This window comes from Plectropomus leopardus, chromosome 24, assembly GCF_026936395.1.
Source record: "Plectropomus leopardus strain MGB_pleo_1.0 chromosome 24, ASM2693639v1, whole genome shotgun sequence".
Taxonomy (NCBI): Eukaryota; Metazoa; Chordata; class Actinopteri; order Perciformes; family Serranidae; genus Plectropomus; species Plectropomus leopardus.
Window position 1 is genome coordinate 7364813 of NC_142199.1, and position 22995 is coordinate 7387807.

Genomic DNA, 22995 nt, shown 5'->3' on the forward strand with positions numbered 1-22995 from the left:
AGACTGGGAAAGCTTTTGGTGGCTTCACTGACCATTTAAATGACCTCAAAACACTTTTTTTTTGTCAAGCAAAACCAAAGTCGAGCAACAGAACAGGAGAGTACAGACCAGAGGAGCTTGCAAGCAGGATTTAACCATTTGAAACTTAAACACACTGGTCTGTGCTCTTTCAAAAACATTAGGGGAAGGCAACTCAACAAGATGTAGCCCAAATATTAGCAAAAAAAAAGTAAAAAAGCATTTAAAAGCTTTTATTGTAGTGGCATATTATGTTATGTTTCAAAGCCCTGAGGTAGACAAAAAATGTTTGTTTTTTTTTAGATTATTTTTTAGCTTTTCATGTCTTTATTAAAGCACAGCTTTAGAGTGACAGGAAAGGGGGATGACATACAGCAAAGGACTGCAAGCTGGAATCGAACCCGGGCCGCTGCAAAGGATTCAGCCTACAGAGGGCAGACACTTTAAATGTTGATAATGATTTAGCCACTATAATAAAGGCTTTTTTATTGTACTTCCCCCACGTTTTTCTCACTTTTGTGCCTGGATTTCCTTCCTAATCAACAAGTTGTGTCACATTTTCCATGAGCACCTGACCTACCTTTTATTATACAGAGCATCTCTCCTTCTTTCTAAGTACAAAATAGACAGAAAATATAGTTTTCTGAATTTTCTTTCCATTAAATAATTTTTTTTCCAATAGTGGTCCCTTCTTTTTGAAATCTAATTTTTAGGGTAGTCCCTTGTCACTTTTTACTTCTTATTTTTAACGTGGTCATTGCCCCTTTCCCCCCATGTTTTCAAAAGAAATAAAACCAATTTGCTCTGGTTTCAAAGGGTCAAATACTTTCTGAAACGCATCTAAAGGCAGCTCAAGAAAACTGATGTCACTACAGGTTTTAAAGGGTTAAACTACGTCCAGTAAGTGGTAAAATTATGCTACACTCCCGAGAACTTGCTGCCTGTAGAGAAAGGGAAAAAAGGCGGGAAGGTTGCAGAGAGCGAAAAGATCGTCCCTGGAGTGTCAGTTCGTCGCTTGCTTTCTATAAGGCTGAGGATTGTGAGAGAGGAGAGAACCTGTGCCACCCTGATATTTGCCCACAGCGATGACGTGCTTTGCGGGGTTTACTTATGGTAATGCCAGCTCCGGAGAGGTTAGAGGCTCTTTTATATCACCGCCGGGCCATAAAGCAGAGGACTGGCACCCAGGGCTCCCAGCAACGGTCAAAGGAAGTAACAGCGCTCTTTTGTGCATCTCCCATCTCGTCTTCTACATTTTAGAAATTTAGTGAAGCCGTTAAATCTCATCCAAAGCACAATGAGAAAAGCGCGACAACAGATTAATATAAAAATGCTTTATGACAGTAATTGGATACAGCTCTGATACGGTGTAAGCAGAGTGAACAGTAAACAGTGAAATAAAATTACAAACAGTAATGCTGAATTATGAGCTGCATCGCTCACTTTCAGTCCAACTAACAGTGAAAAATACTGTAGAAGAAGGATATTACAGAGTATAAATACACTGAATGGATACTGCTGAAAATATGCAGACCATAAAAAATATCAAAAATGTCAATCTTAAAGGGACAGTTCACCTCAAAATCAAAACTACATATTTTTCCTCTTACCTTTTTATTTTTATCAGTGTAAATTGTTTTGATGTGAGCCACAGAGTGTTGGAGATATCGGTTGAAGAGATGTGGGGATGATGCATGATATCAGCAAACCTCCCATTAATTTTTACTTTATCTTGTGTGTGTTTGCCCCCTTTTTTTAATCATTCTGTGCCCCATCTCTAAATTTGCACTTTTTGCAGGTCCATGAACGCAGTGCAGCTCCTCATGATTTATTTTTATTCCTCAGTACCAAATTGAGATGTTTTATTTGTGGTGGCTGCCACGAATAAATGAATGTGTGGAAACCCTGCTCATGATAAACATAAGCTGCATTTACACTGCCTGTTCAAGGTGGGAATCTCACACCGTTATGCCGCCTTGCTGTTCTGTATATGACGTCTGACTTTGTTGCGGCCCTGTAGCACAATCTCTGTGTTCAAGCGCCTATATAGAAAGAGAAAGCGGGTGGATGAGTGAATCAATGCGCTGCATATGGCACAACAGTGAAATGAGATATTACCCATTTTAAATAGTCAACTTTGCATTAAAGTTGCAGTGATTGGGCAAAATTGCAACGCCATGAAGAATTCACAGAGATTCGCTGAATCTGTGTCAGTTGCTGCAACATGCTGGAGGGACGGCCTCATGACAAAATGTGATCATCTGAATGTGTAGTAGGAAAAGAGTTGCGTGACAAGAGGTGTTTCCTGGAAAAGTGGAAGCCTTTAAAATCATTAACTGTTCATATACAGTGAACATTTCAGGGTGAGAGAGCATCACATACAATATGCCTTGTCTGGAGCATGTTCTTACATACACATGAATGCCTCTGAAAGATGAAGACAGGGTGGGAAAATTTGAGGCCCTTTGACTCTGTGCTCTTTGATGAGGCGGAGGTAGGCATACTGTTCCTGTCTTTTCACTGATGAGCAAATGTGTCTTTTTGTAGCCTAACTGGGGCAGCCAGCCCTTCACATGGACACAATGGCACATAGGCAGACTGGTACTGTACAATACATGGCGTTGGTTGATAAGCAGACTGAGAAGCCCATCCGAGAATACAAAGCAACATGCGGCTGTCTGAATGCAGGATGTCACTCACATATGCAGCCTTTAACCTCTGCTGTGAGGCCCATGTCAACATGCCGACAATGCTCCATCTGTGCATTGATATCATGTATCTTTGCAAGTGCTCATGCTTCCCTACTGCGTGTAACCAAGCCTTTACATTTGCACAAAGTAGTTCAAAAAAGTGATCAGTTCATGTGGAGGTCATGAACTAAAGGTATGAGTTCTAGTTATAGACTGCAGTAATATTCATGAATGAATTTGAACACCACCTTCTATCTTAAAAGTTGTCTTTCTGTTGGTACCACCTTCAGTTTTTTCTTCAGTCGACTCAAAGAGCAGTGAAAACCTCTGTCCCATCCATTTTGTTTCGACTCTCCCTTTTCTCTCATGATTTGGGGTACATTTACACTTTTAAATTTTGTTTTCGAAAAACCTAATTAGTCCTCCTCAACAGCCTAATTACTGTCCCTATTTTCTCACTACAGACACAGATATTCCTCAGATAAAATCGTGGCAAAATAGCTTTTATCATTTCACATTAATTGCTGGAACTTTTTTTGTTGTGACATCAAGGTTGTAATATCATATATTCAGCCTTGATCGTGACCAGAATTGTGTAAAAAAATGTCCTCTTTAAAGTCTGCGTGAAGTAAAAAGAAAGGTGTTCTGAGTTTGTCTTGCTGCAGAAAACATGTGTTATTAACCACTGAGCCAAATTTGAGTGATTAACCCTTAGGGCCCCCTTTAATATTACGCACACTCGCCTTGCTCTGCACACAAAATGCGCTTTTTAAATCAAGCTTTAAAAAATATTATACATTAATATTATTCACTACTTTCATTGAGTTAATTCTTGAACCAACATCAGTCCTAATCATAAATATTAAATATTAATACATTTTCTGAATTAAATCATTTAAATACCAAGTTTTTAGATTTAAAAATTCCCCACAAAAACTGAATTATTTTCAATATACGCCACATGCAAAGGTGTTTTTTTAATATTATTGTGACAGCCTGGGATATGTTAATGATTTGCAGCAACATCGACTGTGTCTGTTGTAGGTGCTGCAAATTTCACTTTTTCTGTTAGAATATCACAGTATAATGGTATATGGTAAAACAAGTCAAAAAGTCAAGTTTTTGATCTTAACTTAATTTTGACAAAATCTTTAGTCACAGTGTTTTGGCTTTGTTAGGTAGAGTTGTCCATTATACCCTGTTTATCTAGATTTTTGTGGCCCTCAGTTTTATTTTTTACACAATACTTTGTCATCTTAATTGTTTCCAAAGATCTGAAAATCAGATTCAGCGAAAGGCAGCTTCAGAAATGTTTATTTGTAGTAAACTGTCTCTACTGACATTAGTTGGTCTGACTCCATCTGGACTGATTTCTCTCTCCCGCTTTGTGCTACTGTACTTTCACACTTTGTTCACACTCCACTGTTTTCCACACATCTATTTTTACCTGACACTGTGAATGACAGCGAGTGCTTGATGAATGTTTCTTAAAAGGTTTTTTTGAGGAAGTTTGCAGCAGGTAGAGAAGCGTTTCAGTATCTGTCCGCTCAGTTTAAAAGAGATATATTAGCAGATTAATGTGGTTATGTCATTATCAGTTAGTGGATTTAGCTTTCCTGTGATGATTAAAAATGGGATAATGAATAGTGAAATTATCTCAGGCTGCTGATTGGCAGAGTATTCATTATCACTCCTTATTATTCATATTTTGACACTGAGCGTGAGCCTCCATGGCCGGAGCAAAGGTGACATGCCGTTCCCTTCTCCATTGAAAACTCTGTGACAGCGTTCACAAAAGACCAGAAGGCCTTTAGGCAATCAGACATGGCTCCCAAATTGGAGGTAATTGCTTTTTAGCCGCAGTGTCTTTGGGAAAGTGGCTCAGAATTTGGCATGTTCAGAAAGCACTTAAATAGGCGGGAGGAATCGTACAGTGAATGAGCAGCGGCGTGTAACAGTTTGTCCACCAAACAGGTTTCGTAACAGAGCGGCTCTGTGACAGATCGATGTGCGGAGCTCCCAGTTTAAGCTGAAAGCCTGTGAGACTGTAGCTCAGGTAACTCTCCCACCCTTTGGATTGATTGGTCTAAAGCTGCACATCTGTCTGTTATCTGTTAAACATCAAGGAGGCCTGGCAGGGGTGTTGGCGTCTGAGCTTGAGCTGCAGGAATCAAAAATCACCCAGTTATCAGAGGTGATAGAAGATGCTTATGTTGTAATTTAATAGCTGACAGTCCCACAGGGAGTCATTTATTTGCACAAATAACACAGCAGAGTTTGACTTTTCTCAGGCTGCGACAAGAACCAGTGACACACCTCATTATGAGTACAACAGGTAATCAGACACAGGTGCGGCTCCCATTTAACAATCATTAACTAAGGCTACAATTAGTCTTCTTCATAGTCTGTTTTAGTCAAACTTTTCTGCTTCCCTTTCAAAATAAAAGTTCTTTGGCCACGTCTTGTCGACAGAATCCCATAAGTTGTTGACGCAAGGCATTTTATTTTAAATTATTTTCAGGTACGTGTAGTTGAGAATGCAGGGGCTGAACAACTTCATAAATGAGCAGAATATGTTCTTATAAATGTGGAAATACAGCACCCATAGCAGCAGGTGGCCCTGTAGAAGCGCCACAGCAACAACGCTGAACACCACAAGCATGAAACACGCTGCAGTTCGGCGAGGTTGCCATCATGCACATCTTATGCAGCCAGTGTGTTTCTGGTGTGCCGCTAGCTCAAAACTAATTTACTTAAGGAAATCCCAGAATTGGGAAAAATAAAGTTAAATGTGGTTCTTAATTTTGCTCTTCGGAAGTGGAAAAGGTGGTGCATCAGTAAAAGTTTTGTAATAAATTATGAGAACGTGAGCTTTGTGAAATGAAAGGAGAGGCTGATGCTTCTTTAGATGGGTATTTACTGATTGTCAAACCCCCTCCTCATCTCTGTACCTCATGATAATCATGTTTTTACGCATTATTCCAAACTGGTGTATGTTTGGACATTGTTTTAGGCATCATTCCTGCTCCGCTGGACAGAGCAAATTCTTTTCACCATGAACTGTATCAGTGTATCATTCAGACTATGAACGAATGAATGAATGAATGAATGCATTAAAATGTTTGGCTCGTCTCTCTCCATCCCTCCTGCAGCCTCGGAGCCCAACCTGAAGCTGCGCTCCAGGCTGAAGCAGAAGGTGAGCGAGCGGAGGAGCAGTCCGCTGCTGCGTCGTCGAGACAGCCCCATCACCACCGCCAAGAAACGCTCGCTCGACATGGCGGGTGAGCAACACACACTCACACAAACATACAGTTGTCAGATGTTCAAAATGCTGTTTTATTTACGGCTGCGGTATTTTCCTGTGACTGTTTGATTCGTGTGTGTGTGTGTGTGTGTGTGTGTTTTAGACTCTGCGTGTAGCAGCGCCCCCGGCTCAGGCCCAAGCTCCCCGAATAACAGCTCCAACAACATCCCCAATGAGAACGGCATCACTGTGTCAGTCTCCAACAACTCGGAGGTAACACACTCATAACTATGATACATGAATTTGCTGATACATTGAGCTGTTATTAACTCACAGACATAAAAAACATTCTGTGAACTCTTCACTTACTGTACATTTTCTACAGTTTATTCTTGAAGTCCTACTTTCATTCTTTATTAAAAGGCAGTTCTAAAACCCTCAAGTCCTCAGCAGCATCCTGGGAGTTACGACTCATAAGGATTTGCAGTTTTTTTGGCTTTTACTGGAAGTTTTAGCATCAAGTGACGGCCAAGGTGCTGATTAATTTCTCCCCTGCAGCAAATAAAACAGTTGGGAAACACTAAATACTTTTCATTTTAGCATAAAACTTGCCAACATTTAACTCTTTGAAAGCTGGATTGCTTGCAGTTCACTTGTGATGCATTCAGACGCCTTTCACAAGCATTTAAAACCTTTGAAACTTGAGCAAGCTGGTTTGATTTCTTTTACACACATGTAAGAAAGGCGCAGAGGAACTTGCCAAGAAACATCCTGTAAATTGCAAGAAATCAGTGAAAGGGGACAAGAAAAATAATTTAAAGAGATAGAGGGAGAGAAAGAGAGAGATGATTAATGATTAAGAAAAATGATATATTTACTGTATAAATATCTTTTGAATTATAATTATATATTTGAAATATATTTTAATAATAATATTTTAAATATTTTTACATTATGTTAAAGAAAAAATACATAGCATACATACATAGCATACATACATAGCATATCAATATTATTTAAAAAATGTATTTTATTTTTTTATTTTTTCAGGTACTTTCCTTGTTTCTTTTTCCTTTTTTTTCTTTTGCTAAATTTTCATGAATTTTTCATGTAACTTTAACTAATTTCTTGCTAAATCTTTGAGTCTTGTAGAGCTGCTGTTTGCCTTTTTCTTGTGGAGTTAAAGAAACAGAACATGAACAATAGACAGCCTCGGTTCAAACGTCTTTGCGTCTAACATTGGGAAGCAGTCTTTAGTTTTCCTGCACACGTATCAGGAGCTAACCTGCAGAAAAACTCACGACTTTGTGCTGTAACTTTTATTCTTGTTTTTTATACTTGTCTCAGTTTGGTTTGTATTTTCTGTTTTCTCGAACTTCGATGGCGTATTTAACTGTGTTTAAAGTGTCCTTTTAGAATGTGATTTTTTAGCACTTTGTCTCTCTGCTTTTGATGTTTTATGCAGAGCACTTTGAATTACCTTTTTGCCAAAATATGCCGTATAAATAAACTTGCCTTGCCTATGAGATGACCCTTAATAAGCCAGAATTATGAAAAATAAACAACGCTTTCACAGAGAGTGCATTCACCTAAATTATAAACACATTTTGCTGCCTTTTGCTGTCAGAGTTGCTGTGCTCTTTTACAGGTGCTTTAAATAGCTTTTAAACTTTGCAGGCGATAGCAGGTACAAAGGCTCTGAGTGAGGGATGATGGGTCTTCAGCAGGAGGACGGCCAAGGAGTTGGCGAGATGCTATTTGTGGCAGCCATTAGGGGCACTCAGGTGGTGTGGAGGAGGCTGATGGCCGTGACGCCAGCCGGGTGCAAACTCTCCTCACGTGTGGACGTCCGCTGGTGTCGTGTTTTTGCCCGTTTGCTGTCCTTCTTCCATGATTCAGTTAAATCATTTAAATGTGCTTCCCAGGCGTCTCTGGCCCAGAGGCTGTGCAGCGGTGCTGAGCGGGGCTCCGTTAACCAGCTGTCCCTCTACACTTCACCATCCTTACCCAACATCACCCTGGGGCTGCCCGCCACTGCCACCGCCACTGCTGCTTCCAACGTAAGGAGGAATCTGCTGCCAAGCTGGTGGAATTACTCGTATTTATCTGTGAATCAGGAGTGTGAGCATTTATTTAAAATCTCCCTGCTCTGCTTCTTTTGAAGGTGACCTCGGCCCAGCAGGATGGAGGTCTGCAGCCGGCGCTCTCCCTCAGCCCTCCCTTCCTCTCCGGTGGCCACTTGACCCCCTACCTGGCGGAGGCTGGAGCGGGAACGGGCGGGCACGGCGCGCACAGTCCGCTGCTTCAACACATGGTGCTTATGGAGCAGAGCCCGGCACAGAGCCCCCTGGTGACAGGTAGGAAGAGTTTTTGTGCCTTAGAGACGGCGATAACCGGGGCCGGAGGCATTATATTTTATGGGTTGTCCATCTGTACTAGGGCTGCAAATTGTCAGCACTTTGCTTAATCGATTAATTGGTAAATTAACAATCCATTAATCGTTATTTGAAGAAAACATAAAAACTTTTCTGATTTCAAACAATGCCAAATGCATTTTTTCCTCAGTCAAAGCTAAAATTTATTTATCACTGAAATTTTACATGTTCTATTAAATCCTTAACGACCGATTAATCAATCATCGATTATTGTAATCATCTATAATCTGTATGTACATTCTTGTGAACACGATATCTCAAGAACACCCCGGGGTCACAATGTCCTCATAAAATGTGTTATAACTTTGGTTATATAGCAAACGGTGCTGATTGTATGGATCTTCTGTGCTGCCGTGTGGAAAATGTGAGTGAAGCATCCATGTTTTCTTATTCATTAATGTAAACTGTAAGTGCATGTTGGCTGGTGAACGGTGGCAACAACCGGCAGTGGGACTTCCAGTTATAGTAGTTCTGATAAAAATTGAAAGTAATGAGATAAAAAACAGCAAATCACCAAACACAACTGTGACTAAAAGTATTATTCAGCGTTGAGATGTGTGTCCATGGTACACAGTGTGCCCCCTTACGCTGACAGACGTCCATTCACAAGCTCAAACTAATGAGCTCCTTTCATATGTCAGCGTATGCGACGAGAGTGTGACACGGTTTCATTGTGCGCCCTTTCCCATCAGCTCATTCATTGACTACCACTTTGCTGCTATTTTCAGCGGGGCACTCGCAGTGAATGGGCAGTGACGCACAGAACAGACGCATGCATGCACAAAAAACTTACGGAGATGGACGTGTGCACGCCCACACATGGGCCTGAGCAGACAGTGAGTTTTCACAGCCCGGATGAGGGAAAGTCATGTTTTTAGCTCCTCCATAGCTCCACTATACCACTTTGTAGGTATGCATCGAGCTTTTCCAGAAACAATTTGCAAACACTCTGCTTGTCAAGTCATTTTCTCCGATATTCACTCAGAAATCAAGCTTCTCAGATCATTTACCCGGCTCCACTGAGTCTGTTTTCTCCTCACCCGGACGATGCGCCGTAAAATGGACTAATCTGTTCACTTCTTCCTGCTCGTATCATCACAATAGAAGAATCGCAGTATGGCAGCACAGATGGCAGTTTTTATTTGGTTCACAAATACATCTGCTGACTAATCTTAGGTCCAACACTAAGAAGAGTGAAAGTAGGAATCCATGTGTTGATGGGAACGAATCATATATTTATCTGGCATTTTAGGATTTTGGCTGGAAGCTTCATCAGGACAGCTTTTGATAAAATATCCTGGTTTTCTTCACTGTCATCTGACCTCTCATCCTGGTCCTGGCTCAAAACGAGGTCATGGCTTCAGCCGGCTCAAGCATCACTTTTTTAAAAGCAACATATTTAAGGAATTCTTATGATTATATGCATGTTTGAAGTGATTTTGGTGACACTACATTGTATAAGAATGTTTTAAAATATGTTTTTCCAATGAAGAATCCCCCAAATTATGCAAAAGCACATTTTTCAAAATTTATTTTTGTAGTATAAACCAAAGATTACCATTGATGTGTGATTTATTACAATTTATAAAAATGAAGTTACTGAATGTTTTTGTGGTAGTCTCTCTTTATGGTGTTGTACTTTGTAGACGTTTCCTGCACATAGAGCGCACCGTTATTTGTCCAGCTCAGAGGACGGCTTGTTTTGATGAAAATTAGGTTATTTCTCGTTTACTTGACTACAGTTGGAAAAAGGTGTTGTTGTGTGTTTTAACAACATTTTCAGGAAGTTCGAATATCTTTCTAACTTTACTGACTTGCCGACTTGTGTTTAAAACTCCCAACTGACGGCTGAAGATGAAAACTATTTTAAAACATGGAACTGTAGAGAGAAGGAGACTAATGATGAAGTCTGTCTTTCGTGTCTGTAGGGCTGGTGACAGCTTTTTTGCTGCGGTCCAGTCAAAAACAGACAGCTCTTTTCTACCTCTTTGGCAGTTTTGGTAATGCCTTTCCTGTTGCACTGTGCTGATTATGATACAGTGCCACTACAGCAGCGTAATAATGCAATCGCACTTACAAACAGCAGATATCCACCAATTGCAGATCTTGTTATGAATTGTTCTCCATGAAGACACCCCTCAGAGTTTTGGCAGGGTAAAATTGGACACCACCTCATAATTCTCTATGAAGGAAAAACGCTGCTCAGTGTGGCTCAAAAAGACAATGAAAGCTTCTCCTCACTGTATGACCACGAGACGGTGTGTTTCGGGTGTTCTGGAAATGACATGTTTCTTTAAAGCAGTCTCCAAAAGAGGCCTTGCAGACACAGACATATGCATCACTAAGACACACAGTCTAAATACTTCATAAGGTTCGAGGTTGTGGAGCGGCGGCAAGTCAAGTTATTATCAAACACTCGTCACTGAGAGCTGCAGCTTTCTTTAACAGCTACATGACTGAAAGTAGTTTGGGCTCAAGACCTACCTCCCCCATATGAAACGTTTTGTCTTTTATAGCATAAAAGGCCGATAACATCTTATAGTAGAAATGGAGCTGCGCTGTCACTGAGGTCACTGACATGAAATCTGACCGTGACTTCTGTGTAGCCAAACCTTTAGAGATATATGTGACTTTTCTGCATTAAAATACCTAAAAATGAATAGAGCAGTGTTATTTGTGTTGTTGAGTTGTGTTCTTCAATTAGAAATCTGTCATTTTAATCGGTGACAGTTTGTTTCATTTGGTCACTGTTGCTTGTCAGTGGCGTCATATCCCCTTTGCATTGCCTGCGTCCAGTTTGAAGCCACTCTTTTATGATGCACTTTGCAGATATTTGTTGTTTTCAACTATATATTTTAACTAGATAAAGGATTTAATGATTTACTGATTTGTAACATAAAACTGCTTTATTCAGTGTTTTTACCGGTTTAAATCACGTGATCTGTATTTTTGGAGAGGAAAGGACTTCTGCAGGTAATTCAGCTCCTGGTAAAATCCTCCTAAATTAACACAGAAGGAATCCTAACTGGAAGAAACTGACTGCAGCATTAGCGGCAGCTTGGCTCCTGGTCCTGCTGTGCCAAACAGTGTGTGGAAGCACTGATTTTTAGCATGAAACTCCTTTTGTCAGTGTTTTTGCCAGTTTAAATCACCAGGTTTGTTTGTTTTGGAGAAGAAGAGACCTTTGCAGAAAATTGGGCTCCTGGTAGAAACCTCATAAACTGACTGCAATGACAGCATTGCTCTGCATTTTACTATTATTTTGACAGCACGTCGTATATTTAAGTGTACACAGATTCTAGAGCTTTTATTTTTTGATTTAATACTTGAAGAAAGAAAGCTCCCCTGATGGATGCCAGTTTACGCTCTGTGGTCTTGTGCTTCACTTCCTTATGTAACCAAAGTCCTCCCTGTTTGTGTCCCAGGTGTCAGCGGCCTCTCTATGTCACCAGCAGCCTCCATGGCCAAGCTGCAGCGGCAGCACCGGCCCCTGGGAAGGACGCAGTCGGCCCCTCTGCCCCAGGGGAGCGCCGCGCAGGCTCACGCTCAGGCCCTGGCCCTGCAGCAGCTGGTGGTCCAGCAGCAGCACCAGCAGTTCCTGGAGAAGCACAAGCAGCAGTTTCAGCAGCAGCAGCTCCACATCAACAAGGTAAAAGAACTTTTCTCCCGTCCTCTCTGTTGCCACAGTGGCAACACTTACATGCACACCAATATTTCCCTGTTATTCCGAACATGACAATATCCTGAATTCGATGTGGGTCGTATAAATAGCATATTCCGTGTAAATATTCAGAATTTAGTTCAGTTTCTGATTAAGACATGTGGAATATGCCGACATGTTTTGGTTTTAGGAGCGTTATTTAGGCATGCATGCAGCCAAATCGGAATATTCGTCTCAACCGTGTTTTTTTACTGCAGTTTGTGACACCAACCGGACTGTTTGCGATGTTTGTTGCCATGGATACGTTGTACACAAACCAACATGCCAACAGTTTGCAAAGCTATGGGGTTGAGATGTATGTAAAAGAAAATCCTAGTCTGAAGGAGAAACACACCTGCTTTTAAACTTTTTTAAAGACTTGGACATCAAGAGGTTTTGGGATATCACCGACCTTTTCAAGAAGATGAAGGAAGAGAAAAGGGCGAGTCAAACAAGTCTGCCACCGGTAGAAAAAAAATCTTATTTTGATGCAAAGAAGCAACATGACAAGCAGCTTTTCCATATTTTGATGTGATAAACAACATGGTAATTCAGTTCTCTTCAGTTCAATTCAAATCACTTTATTTGTTCCTGAGGGGCATTAAAAGGCACAGAGAGTAGCACACAGAAACAGGACAGCTTACGCAGAACAATTAACAGAAAAAAGGAATAAGACACAAAGAAGATAAATTGCATTGCTTTTGGCAAACCTTAATGATGTGATTTCTAAAGTGCACATATTTATTAAAAAGTTCAGTTACAAACGAGTTTATTTGAAAAAGTTCATGTTAGTGCACATCAGTCGAAGTGTGCACAAATATTAATTTTTATTAGACATGCAAACAGTTTACAGGAATATTGTAGGAATATTGTCTTTTTAGTAAAAACTGGACTATTGTGTGGATGTAAACACACTCACTGTTGTTAAAGTAAAACAGGGAGACTTTTCTGTGACTGTCAGGCTAAAAATAACAAATCTTAAAGTGGAGCACGAAGCCTCCAGTGTGCAGGATTTTCTAAACTCCCATGATTCAGTTTGAATGCAAATGAAGATCACTGTACTGATGGAGGAGGCCACAGATCTGACATCACATTCAAATAAGCTGATAATGAATTAGGGCTATAAGCCACCGTGGGCCAGCACAGCAGCTGTAGTGTAGTTGTTTGTGTAGGCGGCAGCCAGTAACACAGCCAATAACGTGTTCGCTGTGGAGTCTGTGAAGTCCTTGATTTTATTCTGCCGCTTTCTTTTCCCTCTGTAGTATTTTTGTTTGCGAGTAGGCGGAGGCAGGTATGGGTTAACGTGTATAGCAGTGTGTGTGTGTGTGTGTTTGCATCCACGTCTCTGTGACCGTGGCCGAGACAGTTGCCACGGACTGCGAGGTAAATGTGCGCTGCCATGGCAACAGAACGGAAGCCCGTGCCTTATATGGTCACGGAGGAAAGCGAGCAGCCGCCGCTCTGGACGGCTTTACCTATTCGAGCAGAGTACTCGCTGGAGGAGAGGTGGGTGGATGAAACAAGGGATTTCCTCTCCTCCTCCTCCGCCTCCCCCCTGCTCCGCTCTTCTCTCACTCCCTCCATATGTTTCAGAGCTCTCCAGCGGCAGCTTTTCACACAAACATCTCTATAACAGCCTCTGGCACGTCAAGGACGGATTCACAGGGAGTTTTTGTGAGGACAAGAATGAAAATCTGCACTTCAGACAATGTTTTATTCTGTGAATTGACTCAGAATATGAGATGTTACTCTCAATTCTTTGATGTGAGCAGTGATGTCATCTTAACTGCTTTTTAGAAAATAAAATGACAGCAGTTCTGATCATCTTTTAATCCGGTTTCAAGTCCTCATTTATGAGGATATGCTGTTTCTCCACGTAAAGTGATCAAAACTGAATATATTTCAGATTGTCAAACTAGGGATACACATATCCGATGTTTTCTCTACTGTTTAGAGTCTGATACAAAAACATTATATAGAAAACAAGACAATAAGAGCTCTCTTTGTCTTAAATTTAAAGGAACAGTTCAACACTTGGAGGATTATATTTTTCTGTCTTTCAACCTGCACAAAAACTAAAGTGTAATAAAAGGACAAGTTGTGGTTTTACTTTAGGGTGGGTTGTAAAACAGATTATTTTGTGGTTGGGTGCCGTGATTAACGGAAAGTCTTTGGGTTTTGGAGTGTTGGTTAGAAAAAAAAAGATGTTATGTAATGCACTTTGGGTCCTGTGAAATTAAAATGGCATCTTTAACATTTTATAGATCAAATAATTCATTATTGAAGTGCTTGAATTTTAATAAGGGGAAAAATCAAGTACTTGAATACCTTGAAAATAGCCCCTTTTCATGCCTCCACACCAGCGATAGCTGCCACCAGAAACATTATATTTTTGGGAAGTCCATTCATTCGGCAGTCCCATGCGATATCTCAAGAACACCTTTAGGGAATGTCTTCAAATTGGCTTAAATGTCCACTTGGACTCAACAATGAACTCTTTAGGATTTAGTGGTCAAAGGTCAAAGGTCATTGCTCCCTTTTGTGTGTCTCATTCTCGTGAATGCGATATCTGAAGAAAATATTGAGGGATTTTTTTCAAATTTGGCACACATGTCCACTGGGACTCAGCAGTGAACTGACTAGTTCAACAAAGTGCTTGAAACATAAAAATGAACACATGCTGTCTTATGTTGGGACCATTTTTTTGTTCATCAAGAATCAGAAATTGCTCTGCTTTTTCTGTATTTAAATCCACATGTCTCCTGGCGTGCTCGCCCTCTCTGTTTTTCTTGCCTTAACAATGTCCCACCTGACACTTTAGTTTACTATTACTTCGCTCAGCTCTTAAAACCCAGCAAAACCTGTTCAGCTACATGCTAAACTTAGCATGACTTCACTTTAACAGCCTGCTTTTTTCTGTGTGATTTGTTTTCCTCTCTCCTCAGCTGATATCTGATATAAAAGGGCCACTGAAAACTAAACGTGAAACTTCAGCTCCACCTGATGTTGTTTCATTGCACTACTTTGAGATAGTCCTATCATAAAGATGACTTTTCATCATTGAGGTGACAAGTCTGTCCGTTTCAGGCAAACACAGCGGCGGCAGGCAGGGGGAAACGCCTCAGTTGTAGTGAGTTTCTATGGTTACGCCAATGCCCTCGCTCTGAAACTTTATCTTGATTGAAACTTTTGGAAGGGCGAGAAAATAGCGCATTAAAGTTATATAAGCAACATAGCGCTGAAATGTTTAGTTGAGGATTTTATGTCGTTATGGCTAAAAAGATAAGTAACCATTTCATGAAAAAAGAGACTAAACAAATCATTTCTTTGTGTTCAATAAAGTTAGATTTGAAAATGAAGTATTTGCTATGACTTCAGTCATACCAAATACTTCATTTTCAAATCTAACTTTAAAAATAGTGCTTGAAAAAGTACTTGAAACAGAAAAATCCACACATTATTTATCAATTTAACCAAAAGTGTCACTCACAGAAACGTTTTGTCTTTCTTTTGTCATGAGGGTATTTTATTTTTTTCTCTGATTTATGATGTAACGACAGACACTGGCTGCATTTGTGATCATGAGGGAAGGATCAGATGAAGAGGAGGGAAAGTGGAGCAGAGGAGGGCAGCAGGGTCGAGGGAGGAGGTGAAAAATGGGGGAAGAGGAGTTTGTTTGGATGCAGGAGAGATAACAACAGTAGAGTAGAGGAGAGGGAGTTGATGAGAGCTGGCGAACGCTCTGACGTCAATGCTGCACCAGATCTGTGCCAGGGGACCCAGCAGCTCACAGCTCTGGGAAACACACACATACACACACACACACCTGTAGCTCACTCCTGAGACTCCCAGCACACCCTCCTCTGTCTCACTGCTCTCTTCACATCATAAACACTCACACACTATAGAGGCGAGTACTCCGCAGCCTTGAATGGCACTTTGAACGCTTCATGTCAGCGAGAGTGAATGAACACACAACTGAATCACCGCTCGGTGAACAGCAGGCCCCCAGAATGAGTCGATGAAAAGCAGCACAACAGGGAGTGTGGAATGTCTCTGTTCGACGAGACACATTTTGCCCCGGAGTACAGACGGCAGAGCGGCCACTCACATTCAATTACGACGGATAGGTTTGAAATGAGCAAGACACCCAATCTGACTGAGTAATCCAAATTAAGCTTGTTAAAAGAAGAATGCTCCAGAGAAAGGAGTGATTTGCCAGGAATTTGATTCAGAGGAGAGCGCGCCCGTTTTGTTTGAATGCAGCCGCACACGTTGGAGGGGATTTGTCACATCCTGCTGTTCGATTGTGAGTAAATTTCACATCGGAGCATCATCTTTTTCTCCCCTGCGGTGTCACACAGATGATGACCAAGCCCAGCGAGTCGCCGGTGGGCCGCCAGCACCAGAGCCACCCAGAGGAGACGGAGGAGGAGCTGAGGGAGCACCAGGACGGAGGTGCTCTGCCGCCGGGGGTCACCATCAAACAGGAGCCGCCCGACCCGCAGGAGCTGCAGGAGGAGGCGCTGCAGCAGCACAGGGAGCGGGAGAGGCAGGCGGAGCAGGAGCTGCTCTTCAGACAGGTGGGGAGCTGGAGAAGTTAAATCTGCTGTGAGGAAGCGTAGGCTGAGAGAATCAATACGAAGTTTGGGAAAATTGATTCGGCTCTAATGTATTGTGTTCCTGGGGAAGTCCTGAAGAGGTGAAAACTGAAAAACAGACACACAAATGTATTCAAAGGTGTCAACATGCTCCTCTTCATGTGTGACATTTTCAATCATGCTTTTTAATGTTTCCATGAGAAGAAACAGAAACTTCAGCAACCTGAACTATGATAAACAGAAGTACGTATGAAAGATGACAAGATGGCAAAAAACATTCAAGAACAAATTGTTTATACAAAATAATAAAGTAAAACAAAATGAAATAAAATAAAATAAGAAATAAATAAAGTTAAATAATTGTAATTAAAAAAAGCTCACCAGAATCTGCATGGAGCCTTGTCATCCTCCCCCAGCATGAGCTCTCCTGCACAGGATGTGTAAAAGGCCACTTTAAGCCACATCAGTCAAAGTGTAAGAAAAATCAGTCGATCAATAATCAAACAGAATAATAATATTAAAAAAAAGTATAAATTCATATAATAGATATATAACAAAATAAAAAACAGATAACAGAAAAAAAGAATTACAAGAACAAACCTTATACAAGTAAATTAAATATAATACCAAGTCATGAAAATTCAGTGACATTTCTCGCCAAGTTGTTTATTACCTTTTTGAAAGAAATCACCCAATTTGCTCTGGTTTCAAAAGGGTTAAATAGCTTGTAAAAGGTGTGTGAACGCAACACAGAAAACCGATGCTGATTTAGGTTTCAAAGAGTTAAAAAAGTGAGAGAAAATCGAAGCTGTATCATTTGTTTTGGCTGCCATCTCTTGGCCATAACTTGCACTTGCACTGGAGAATATATTGAAGCAGTTTTTTCCTCCTGTAGCTTCTTAATGTATTTACATTTTAGGCATTTCAATGAACAACTCAGCGTGACAACTGCAGAATTCATCTTCTTTATTCATGTTTGTGTGTGAGCAGCAGGCGCTGCTGTTGGAGCAGCAGCGGATTCATCAGCTCAGAAACTATCAGGCCTCCATGGAGGCTGCCGGCCTATCGATCTCCTTCCCGGGACACCGCCCCCTGTCCAGGGCCCAGTCGTCCCCAGCCTCGGCTCCCTCTTTCCCGATCAGCGTCCCAGCCTCTGATCCTCCCGTCAAACCTCGCTTCACCACAGGTCAGCATCACCGTCCTCTTTCACTTTCAAAAAAACTGCTGTCAAACTGCCAGAAATGTTTATCTCCAGGCCTCCCTCTGGTCTGCCTCAAGCTTTCATATGAGAGCTTTTTGGCTTTCAGTTTCACTTCCTTCCTAATTCACTGGGGACTGAAAGGAGACGTTTCCATCCAAAAAAGCAGGTGAATTGGCCAAAAAATGGTGTAATGGTTCCAGCCTCCATCTGGTAGCTGTAATAGTTGAGCTGGAGGAGTTCATCTCGCCAAAACCATTTCTCTCACTTTTTTCTTCCTCACAGACATCTGACTCTTTAAACAGAGATAAAAATATAAAAGGAAGAAGTCATTCTTGAATAAAGAATGAAGCTCCAAACAGCAACTTTTTGTATTGTTGTTAAAATAATGTTAACACCATGAAGATGCCACACACTGTGGCAGTTTGTGCATTCATGCACCAGAGTTGAAGATATTTTTAAACCAGTTTGGCCTACTTTACTCCCACTCTGTTCCAAACTGCAGCGAAAATTTCGTAAAGTTTCAGCAGCTGTTTTATATGAATGTGTACCGGTGCTCGTTGAAAACGTGCCGGTTCAGACTCGAGGCCTAAGGAAGCTCGAGCTGTCGTCCCCCTCGGAGTAAACCACTGACTGTTTTATTTTAAACAAAAGTGTCAGAGGAGTGCTGCACAGTTATGATTCAAAATGTTTTAATATTGAACATGTTGTGTGTCCAAAATGCACAAAAGTCAACGCTGCACGTCCTTGGGTCCACACTCATAAACCCGCAAGGTGTGAAGTAAATTGGATGAATCGTTCTCAAGATATTTGAAGGACACACAGACAGAAACACAGGAAGACACACAGACAGGCAGACTGCTTTATGCCGCAGAGTATCTTCTCCCAAATCAATATCTTAAACGATTAGCTGACTACCAGATGTCTGTAGCCTTTGAAGTGAAAAAAATGAAAAAATGTTTGTTTTCACAAATATTGCTAAAAACAAACGGCACCATCCGTCTTTCCTGGAAACATTTAGGCAACTTTACTCATATGAAAATTGACTTTTAAACATTCTTTTTCTATAATATAATTTAAAATTTTATTATAATTATTATAAATATAGATTGGGGATCTCTACTAGGACAATATATGTCATATCCCTTCAGCAACTTCAATAAAAATTTGACTTACCATCTGAAGAATTTCTTTGTTATCATCAAGTTCGTCATTTAAACAAAGGTGAAAAATCTCACCACAAACACTCCCTTTTTAGTGACAGATTTATTCCTACTGAAGCAAAGAGATACAAGACATTTTCTGCCGCATTTATACTCTTTGCTTTATGCCATAGATCCCTCAGATATACTATTATTATATAATGTTACACAGAAATAGGAGCGAGATCTGAGTAATGAATATATTGAGGATGAAGCAATAGCCTCTGCCAAAAACACTTTTATTTGTTACTGTATGACAGAAACTCAATGTAAAATACTCCACAGATCCCACATAACACCTTTTATTCTTAATAAAATGAACAACTAGATCTCTCAACTTTGTATCAAAATGTAAGAATAATATTGAGACATACATTAACAATTTTTGGGAATGCCCTAAGATCTAAAAATTCTGGAGTAATATTGCGCAGGAGGATCCCTTACCCTAAAAACTCCATTTAGAGGAACATAAAATAAATAATATTGCTACATTGTCACATTTAAGAAGCTGGAACTCAGGAATATTTAGCATTTTGCATGAGAAAATGACAAATAATTGATTAGAAAAACGGTTACTGGTACATTTTCTGTCAGTTCTTGTGTATTGTAAGTAAGTTGTGTGTTTCTGTGTGTTTCCTCAGGCCTGGTGTACGACTCTCTGATGCAGAAGCATCAGTGTATGTGTGGGAACACCAACAGTCACCCCGAACACGCCGGCCGCATTCAGAGCATCTGGTCCCGGCTGCAGGAGACTGGACTCCGAGCACAGTGTGAGGTATGTTATCAGAAGAAAAAACTCCACACTTAACAGCAAACCAAAGTTGTAAACTGCATATGAAAGTTGTATCCTTCTGTGTGTGTGTGTGTGTGTGCGCGCGCGCGTGTGTGTGTGTAGTGTATCCGTGGGAGGAAGGCCACTCTGGAAGAGCTGCAGACGGTTCACTCTGAAGCCCACGTCCTGCTGTACGGAACCAACCCTCTCCGACAGAAACTTGATTGTAAGCTCTCACACAAATACACACACATACACACAAACACACACACACACACACACACACACACACACTGACTGTCCCTAATTTAATGTTTATTTCCTAATCAACAGGTTCAATCACCCCCATGTTTGTACGGCTACCGTGTGGAGGGGTGGGGGTAAGTGACTCACATTCACATGAATTAAAACACAGTTCTCTCGAGTGATGCAATCTATCCAATAATAATATTAAAAATAATCTGCAATGTAGTAATATTTAAAAGTAATGCAACTTACAGAGATAGTTCAAGACAAATAAATGCACTAGAGCTTCTTAAAAACTGCTGCACTGCACACCAGGGAGCTCTTCCTTTCAGGACCAGTTTACCAAAATTAGCCAAGTAGCTTTATATGAGCAGATATTTGATAGAAATACTGAGAGGTGGGAGAAATGTGTTCAAGAATGGGGAACAAATATGGCATATCTAAGTTGAGATCACAGGAACTGACCCCTGCGTGTGCTGGTATCACAACAGGCCTATTTATTACTTGAAATGTTTTACTCGTGAGTGAAATTTTTGGTATTTTGATATTATTAAGACCTGTAGGTATTTTTTGGTGATTTTATTTATGTATTTATTTTATATTAATTTGTTTAATTTATCTGTTTATTTGATGTTATTAATTAAAAAAGCATTTTTTATTTTTTATTTTGTTTCTTTATTTTTGGTTTGTATTGTGCTAAAATATGTGAAAGTCTTTATAAAATATAGATTATTTAAAAAAATGCTCTAATATTGTAAATTAGTATAATAAAGCTGCTGTGTCACTGCAGTAATACATTGCCTTAAATTTAATGTAGGGAAAAGTTAATTAGAAAACCGTTTCTAGAAATGTGTCACAAAGTGTGTGTGTGTTTTGTAACCTCATAGATGAATTTTCTTTCCACAGTGTAGACGTAGCTCAGGTGTGAGATTAACACGGTTCTTCTTTGTGTTTCTAGGTGGACAGCGACACCATTTGGAATGAAGTCCACTCCTCCAGTGCCGCCCGACTTGCAGTCGGCTCTGTTGTGGAGCTTGTTTTCAAAGTGGCGACTGGAGAACTGAAGGTATCACACCTGTTTGTTTACATTATTTATCACCACAAAACACTTCTTTAACGTCTTCAAGACATTATGGGGATCCTATCAGCTTTGAAAATGCTCTTAAGTTTGTTGCTCAGAGGAAAATAAATTGAATGCGTTTGGTAGGCTGTTTCAAATGATTCCAGTCGGATTTATTTTATTGTAAATGAAAAAATAGGCGTCTCTCTGAGGCTGCAGCTACTTGTCATTATCCATCACTCTGTTGAGTACCACATCAGTTCATTTAATACAGTTCTGTTTGTTTCCTCTGATTCAATGCTACAGTGGTGCTGCAGATAAAACAGTTGTGCTCTTAGTGCTTTAGTGCTTTATATAGGATTGCTTCCCATTCAGAATTTTATCAACCCTTTGAACAAATCAGCTTGATTTCTTTCAAAAACACGAGCAACTTAATAAGAAATTCGCCTAAAATTTAAGCACAGAAAAGAGTAAATTTGCAAGAAAATTACCTGAAAAAATATTCATATTAAAATGTATAATTATAATAATCACAAAAACAGTTTCTGAATGTTTTTTAATAGAATCTTTTAATAATTATCTCTCTTTCCCTTTTTTAACATTGATTTCCAGTTTATTTTCTTTTATTATTATTTATCATTTCCTTTAAGCAATTTCTTGCAAATTGCTCATTGCCTTTTCCCATGTTTTTGAAGAGAATTAAACCATAAAGGAGTCTGAAAAACTGATGTCTATCCAGGTTTCAAAGGGTTAAAGTCACCCCTTGTTGTGTTCTTGGTGTGTACTTGGCTACATTACAGTGTTTTTAGCGTTGGTTCACCACTACTCAGTAAACAGGGGAAACACTGAGTGGTGATCATTGCCGCTGTGGCTAACAGGTTCCTGTCGCTCCTGTCTGTCTCTCCAGAACGGTTTCGCTGTGGTCCGCCCTCCTGGACACCATGCAGAGGAAAGCACTCCCATGTAAGGCCACAGCCGTCACCACACTCAGCTGGAGACACTTAATCTACGCATACACAAATACCAGCGCTGGAACAGGCTCGTCTGGAATAGAAATTACATAAACCATTGAGTTTTAGCGCAGAAAGCGTTTATTCTGCTTTATTTATTTTTCATATCCTCCTGGAACATTTTTTAAACTGTCTGTAAAAACATAAAAGTGGAAAGTGCTTGATAACCAGCAGGACGACTCAGCCCTTCCTCTCCTTGCTGCTGTTTCAGGGGTTTCTGCTACTTTAACTCTGTGGCCATCGCAGCCAAACTGCTGCAGCAGAGACTCAACGTCAACAAGATCCTCATCGTGGACTGGGTACGTCTGTCTCATGTCCGTCATGTGATGTAGTGAGAATGTTATGCAAAGTTTCCTCTATATATATCAGCACACAGTATCATGTGTACTATTTATCCTCAGGATGTTCACCATGGCAACGGCACCCAGCAGGCGTTCTACGATGACCCCAATGTCCTCTACCTGTCCATTCATCGCTATGATGATGGCAACTTCTTCCCTGGAAGTGGAGCACCTGACGAGGTGAGAATAGTCTGTGACTATTATCTCAGTAACTGTCATCAGACGTGAGCAAAATTTTCCCAGTGCATTGTGGGAAAGATTTTACACAGCATTCAGCATGGAAACGTTAAACACTGACAAGATGATTTTACTTTGAAAAATCTAGGAAACCGATTGCCTTAAAAAATGTAAGTAAATACAACTTGAGTTAATAAAATCTTTCTTAGTTTTGACAAATTTAGTAAACCAGCATACAGTGGTATATATCTGTATTCTGCTGGCTGAATATTAGTCATATTTGTATTTTTTAAATATTAAA

The 22995-nt window shown here is 40.4% G+C and overlaps 1 protein-coding gene across 3 annotated transcripts in view; it reads left to right on the plus strand.

The window, feature by feature from the left end:
* The window catches only part of LOC121962721 (histone deacetylase 4-like), an 80115-nt gene that overhangs the window by 48419 nt on the left and 8701 nt on the right, over positions 1-22995 (plus strand). For all 3 annotated transcript variants that reach the window (XM_088074317.1, XM_088074316.1, XM_088074318.1), the window contains 14 exons: positions 5861-5989; positions 6116-6225; positions 7878-8012; positions 8117-8309; positions 11813-12036; positions 16452-16670; positions 17679-17874; positions 19730-19863; positions 19984-20086; positions 20194-20240; positions 21065-21172; positions 22074-22129; positions 22388-22475; positions 22578-22697. In XM_088074317.1, the coding sequence (XP_087930443.1) occupies positions 5861-5989; positions 6116-6225; positions 7878-8012; positions 8117-8309; positions 11813-12036; positions 16452-16670; positions 17679-17874; positions 19730-19863; positions 19984-20086; positions 20194-20240; positions 21065-21172; positions 22074-22129; positions 22388-22475; positions 22578-22697 (1862 nt within the window). The remainder of the gene's footprint in view (positions 1-5860; positions 5990-6115; positions 6226-7877; positions 8013-8116; positions 8310-11812; positions 12037-16451; positions 16671-17678; positions 17875-19729; positions 19864-19983; positions 20087-20193; positions 20241-21064; positions 21173-22073; positions 22130-22387; positions 22476-22577; positions 22698-22995) is intronic.